Source organism: Pundamilia nyererei, unplaced genomic scaffold, assembly GCF_000239375.1.
Source record: "Pundamilia nyererei isolate P.nyererei 1_Seehausen unplaced genomic scaffold, PunNye1.0 scaffold00117, whole genome shotgun sequence".
NCBI lineage: Eukaryota > Metazoa > Chordata > Actinopteri > Cichliformes > Cichlidae > Pundamilia > Pundamilia nyererei.
Genome location: NW_005187518.1, coordinates 2095739 through 2102228, shown reverse-complemented (window position 1 = coordinate 2102228; position 6490 = coordinate 2095739). Strand labels below are relative to the sequence as shown.

General features: G+C 40.2%; 1 protein-coding gene across 1 annotated transcript in view; it reads right to left on the bottom strand.

Moving 5' to 3' along the window:
* LOC102205270 (extracellular calcium-sensing receptor-like) overlaps nt 1-5934 on the bottom strand; it is a 9457-nt gene extending 3523 nt beyond the window's left edge. The window contains exons 1-5 of the mRNA XM_005742205.2: nt 5744-5934; nt 5263-5560; nt 4308-5102; nt 3925-4152; nt 3636-3759 (exon numbers count right to left, since the gene is read on the bottom strand). Of these exons, the coding sequence (XP_005742262.2) occupies nt 3636-3759; nt 3925-4152; nt 4308-5102; nt 5263-5560; nt 5744-5820 (1522 nt within the window). The 5' untranslated portion in view covers nt 5821-5934. The remainder of the gene's footprint in view (nt 1-3635; nt 3760-3924; nt 4153-4307; nt 5103-5262; nt 5561-5743) is intronic.
* Between the last annotated feature and the right edge of the window lie 556 nt (nt 5935-6490).

The window sequence follows — 6490 nt, the reverse complement described above, 5'->3', positions numbered from 1 at the left end:
CATGGCTAGCTAGCTAGCACGGCTAGCGTCTCTTCGCTAAAAAGCACCCGGGCTTGGCTTACAGTGAGGCGGCTGACACTCGTTTCACCACCCGATCACTCGCCAAGAGACTGTTTCTCAGCTGGACTTACAGTATTTTTCGTTTATATGGGCCGATAATTCATTTATTCATTTTAGTAACAGTATAAACAGTGAAAGGTGGTTGTCCAGATGCTGGTCGATGTGGGAAAAATAACTGAGTTTTTGGTGGTGGCTAACGCAGAGCTCCAACAAAGGGCAGCTAGCCCTGACAGAAAGGACATGTGGGAAAAGAGACATGCGAGGCGACCGCCGATCGACCGGTGGTGGCTAACGCGGAGCTCAATCATGAATAAGGGAAACCAAAGGCAGGAGCGTGAGGTGAACTGAATTTCAGGTAAGAAGTTATGAACTGCACTCTATCTGGGTCAGATATAAACCGAGTTTAGGTGTAGTTTATTTTTGTTGTGCTGACAGTTACAATAACTCGTACTGCGTGCTAGCTAGCACAAGCTTTTGGCAGGGGGCCAGGTAGGGCATTAACAGGGAAAGGGGGACACAAAGATATACTTTTCTTTCTTGCTCTCATATAAAATATTTAGCTTTTATTAAATAGTTATCTGAATCTTACAACCAACGTTTGTATAATAATACACAAGATTGGCTGTAGACCATTGTTAATCATTCAGAACACTGTGTAAAAATAACAAAAAACAAAAAGTGAATGCAAAAGTGCATAAATATTTATTTTACGTGTTTGATGTGTGTGGCAGGCCGTGGTCTACAGTGCCGCTGCAGGGGAGGTGGACCCACGGGCGTAAAGTCTGTGCTCTCTCGACTGTTTTTTTTTTTTGTGTGTGTCGGGCTGTGAGTTGAAAAGCTACAGCCGGCTGTGTGGGTACACCAGCCATGTGTGAAAAGTGGTCCATAACGTAATGCTTCAAAGCGTGTTCATGCAAACATTGTCGGGTCTGCCGTGGTACAATGGGACTTCTGCTCATTAACCTCTGTACACAGCGTCTGCAAATCGGGGCTGTACGAAGTCACCTCATCTTTACACAAAACTGTAAGGTGTCATCTGTGAGGCGCGAGTGGTGTTTTTTTTTACCATAGTTCATGGTGGAGAATGGCTGCTCTGCTGAGTTTTGCTCTCTGTAGCCGTATGAATGGCAAACTACACTGATTATCGGCGGCATAGGCACACTTTAAATTTCTTCTGAAATTTTTGCTTTCTAGTTTGTTGTTATTGGTTTTTTAAAATGTGCGCATTCGCTTTGCTTGAGTTCAATATGGTATTTTCATCGCATGTGTGTGAGATGAAAATACCGCAAAGTTTTCCAGTAGGGGCAAGTTCACTCTCAAAATGGCAGGGGAAAAATGCACAGCTAAACATAAATATGCTGGATTGGAACATTGCACGGGCTAAAAAGCCATACAATGAAGGGGAGTTTGTTAAAAAAAAATGCCTCAGTGACGTTGTCTAAGGAGCTTGGAAAGAAAAGTGTCTGGACTTCTTTAAGTTGCTTGAAGACCTTTCACCTCTCATCCGAGAAGCTTCTTCAGCTCTTCAAGAAGGTTCAAGAAGCTTCTCGGATGAGAGGTGAAACATCTTCAAGCAACTTAAAGAAGTCCAGATGCTTTTCTTTCCAAGCTCCTTAGACTACAACGACCTGGATGACTGAGAACCTTCACAGACTCAGTGACGTTGTTGAAATCTTTTCTCCTGAAAACGACAAAAGTAAAACGCATGGTATCGTCGGACGTCCAACTGTCCCGCCACACTGTTAACACAGAATATCAGACATTAACACAGCTATTGAATTACAGTTGCACTCTTACCTTCAAGCCTGTGCGTATTTTAGTGTCGCATTGGATGAGAGTTGTGATATACAAGACAAGACTCAGTTGGCAATATTTGCACGGTCTGTGTCAAACGATTGTGTGATCAAAGAAGAACTCCTTGATATTGTGCCATTAAAAGAGAGAACCCATAGATGTGAAAGAAACCATGATGGCTGCATTTGAAAAATCGAATCTGCCTATAACGAAATTAACTGCAATAACCACAGATGGAGCACCAGCCATGATGGGATCTGTGAACGTGCTCATGGGGTTGTGCAAGCTGACCAAACATTTCCTGAGTTTTGGAAGCAACTCGTGTCTAAATCATTGAATTTAGATAACGTCATGAAGCCTTTGATGGAAATCGCCAACTACATCCGCACACATGCGCTTAACCATAGCGAAATTCAACAATGTCATCGCTGAGCTGGACCAAGGGCTTCCAGGTGACCTGCCACTCCACTGCACTGTGAGGTAGCTGTCAAAAGGCCAGGTACTCTCTCACTTCTTTGAGCTTTTGGAATCCCTGAAACTGTTTATGGAAGAGAAGGACAAGGACTATCCCGAGCTCTCGGACATCAAGTGTATTATGGATCTGGCATTTTTGGTCGACAAGCTGTGTCACTTGGATAGACTGAACCTGACCCTGCAGGGTAAGTTAGAAAATGCTGCCTGACCTAGTGGAAAGTGTGTTTGCGTTTGTCAACAAACTGAAGCTGTTAAAGGCACATATTCAAAAGGTAGATTTATCGCATTTTCCCACTCTGCTAAAAGCCAGCGGTTAAGTCGCCAGCACCACCCTGAGTAAGGAAAGAGACAGATATGCAGTGCTGGTTGAAAACTTGCACAAAAGCTTTGTGTCCCTGTTCCATGATCTACAATTGAAAAGGCCACAGATTGCATTCATTGTCAACCCATTTAATGCAGAGACAGACTGTTTGAAAGTCCCGCTGGTCACAGATGAAGCTGCGGCTGAGTTGGAGATGATCGATCTTTATAAGGAGGACCAATTGAAACCTGCTTTAAGGGAAGGGACCCTTGAGTTCTGGAAAGGTGTGCCAATGGAAAAATACCGCAATGTCAAACGGGCTGCGCTTAAGATACTGTCAATGTTTGGTTCAACATACGTCTGCAAGTCTGTGTTTTCTACCCTAAAACATGTGAAATCAAAGCATCGATCTGTTCTGACTGACACTCATTGCTTCGAGTGGTAACAACGGAATACAAGCCAGATTTGAAGAGGATTGTTCAAGGCAAGGAATGCCAGAAGTCCCACAAAACAACATGCATTGTAAAAGAAAAATGCTATTGTAGATTATTATATTTTTGTTTGTGGACTTAGAGTTTGTGTGTGAGAGACAGTGCACACAATATTCATTGTTGAAAATGACTGGCCTGTGGTTTTAGTACTGTAGGAGTCCATTCCTGTCATTATCATGTTGGTGTGTGACATTTACAATAAATCTGGCTGAGCAGAGGTGTGTGTGTGAGTGTGTGTGAGAGAGAGAGAGAGGGAGGAAGGGATGGGTGATGTTCATGTGTGCCCATGTGTATGATGTGGCTCTTTGCGGTAACACAATAAAGAAAAGAGTGGCTCTTGGTCTCTGACTGGTTGGCCACCCCTGCTTTAGACAATGTTTTGGATTTATAAATTTTGTAGGAAACAATTCATCAAAATTATTAAATAATTCTTCAGAGGAATTAGTCCATATTTTTGGATGGCATATGAAATTTTTGCTATGTGCGAAACTTAAAAAAAAAAAAAGAGATCTAACCTGTAACATTGCTGATTTCTCCCTCTGCACATTGTATACAGTCAAAGCAGCAAACAGGCCTTCCTTTCTGGAGAACCTTGCGTGTTCCTGGCGGACATTTCTCGCTGCAAACTGACACAGGGACCTGCATGAATAATTACATAAAACTGTATATAAAATATGAAAAACACTGCATGGTGTCATCTTTCCAACATGTAGCAATAAGCAAAAAACATAGCGTGAAACTATATAAAAATATGTATAAAATATGTACAGTTATAATATAATTTTTGAATATTTTATAGCTTACCAGCTTTGAGTTTCTTGCCCAAATTAAAGACTTGTTTTGGAAATTTAGCTTTTTTTCTGGAGCTAATGATATATCATAAAGACCAACTGTCACAAACTCCACAACGCCGTTTTCTTTTGGCTGCCAGTTTATAATTTCATACTTTGCTGCTGGATCTCCATTCTCATCAAAGTAAACCTCATCCCCTTCCTTAGTTGTGAAGTGACTCTTTCGTATGTGTTGTAAAATCTAAGAAATATGTCATAACTCAGTATATTGCATGACTGAGATCTTGCACACCCATTGACTTACGAATATAAGACATTAGCTCTTTTCTTAAAAACATTTTTCTTTCTAATTGAACTTAATGTGTTAACAATAGTATTAGTTGGTTTTAAGCTCACCGTGAATGGATCTAGCTGGACTTTGTTGCTACATGCTTTATTACAGCTGACAATGTTGTGAAGGGCATGGGCCACAGCATACACTCCTTTATAGACATTGTTAAAGATAGGCATGAGAGACATATCAGTGAAGCTGTTTTGAACTCCGTTCAGATCTTCATGTCCAGTACACTCTCTCTGAATGTTTGCTGATGACGTTGACTGCCTAAACTTACAGTTAAATAATGTCTCCCAGAACTCAGTAAATAGTTCATTGTTAGATGAATTGAGTGACTTCACATCCAGTATGAACTCTCTCAGGCCAGTGACATGTGCTTTGGGAATGGAAAGGCCTATGGCACCATTCAGTATGTGATGTATATCCATTTTTGCTGTTTGCGAATCAAATATCCAAGACTCACTGCCTACCCACTGATACCCAGACAAGTTATGGTATGAAAACTCATGTATCAGAACATCCATCTCCTTGTGTGACAGAAAGGCAATGATCACCTTGGAGGTTGAAGCCTTTATAGTGCGAATTATTTCTCTTATTTTGTCAGATGGATCTGTTCTAAAAAAAGATACAGAATACTCCAGACAGATGCCCAGGCGCTGTGCAGTTTCTGTAAATGTGGCCATGCCATTATTTCCATAATCATTATTAGTTCTGATAGCTCCAACCCAAGTCCATCCAAAATGCTTGACCAAATGGGCCAGGGCTCTGCTCTGGTAGTAGTCACTGGGTATTGTTCTGAGGAAGGATGGGTACTTGGTTTTGTCACTGAGACAAGCACATGTGGCAAAGTGGCTGATCTAGAATTAAACATAAAGAACTTATATTTGAAAAAGACACAGAATGAGAGAAGATTAAGATGTTAAAAATAAGACAAACACTTAATTAAATTTGCTTAGAGGAGTTGGGAAAATGATTTAGTTACATTATTTCATTTTATAAAATATCAGTTCTACTCACTACTGGTACATAAAATGGTCCAATAACAGTGGCTATTGCTATGGTTGGAGAGGAAGAGGTCTCTCCCATTATGGCCTGTACGTGTGCAGGTCTGGTACATGATGCCTTGGAGGGTACAGACACAATTTCATTACCATTAGCCAAAGCCAGTGTAAGTCCTACACTTTGGGCAACATTGCCACAAGTATTAAAGATTTTATAGCCCAGAGTGACTCCCGGCAGTAGGTCTGTACTGTTATTAATCTCCTCAATGGCAAAAAGCATAGCTTGGGCAAACTGCAAATCTCTGAAATTTAAACTTAATTGAGACAATTATTAATAATTCATAAAATAGAGAGAAAAAGTATTTCAAACAAAACCATTTAATGTCAATGATTTATACCAAACATACATAATACAAAATATTTATCAAGTTTTATTTGTATCAAATGACTTCTAGGAGATTCCTTTAATCTAAATGCATTTCGTTGATGAGACTTACCTGGTGCATTGAAGTGGCAGTGGTTTGTGCGTGTAGGTATCCTTTCTGTCTTTCCAGCTGGTGTGAAACGAAAACATACCCCCCAATATAATATCCCCATCCTTACATAGCAGTGGGTTCCCAGGATCTCCTCTCTGCCTGCACACTGGCTCCTCAGCATGAGAGACAGATGCCACTAACAGCAGTTGCAGCAGTGCCCATCCCTGCTCTGGCCATACCTGTGTTGATGTCATTTTTCAGCTAAATCAATTAGTGGCACAGAAAATGAAATTTACAGTGGTATTTATACCTTTTGGTGAAACATAAGAAATGATAGAAGAGTGGCAGTTCATTCTCAGTAGACCTACAAGGTTGGGCAAAAGGAGGGACATGCCCTAATTTTCAATTTAATGTAGGTTAAAGTGTGTAAAATAAATAGATAAATAAGATAAGATAAGAACTTTATTTATCCCGAGGGAAATTATTTTGTCATACACATGCTCAATGCAGCAAGAGAGACAGAGGAACAGTAATAAGATATACAATATGTACAATAGAATTCAAGTAAATACATACATATACAATACAATAAATACATACATACACTTTAGCCATGCCCATTTAAATATGAAGTCACAGTGTAAAATAGAACTCCCTACAAATACATATGCTTTGCAAATTATTTTTCCCATGGGAAATTTGCAGTGATTTCTTCTTCTATGGCAATAAAGGTCATATATTTACCATAAATTCTAGACTACAGAGTGC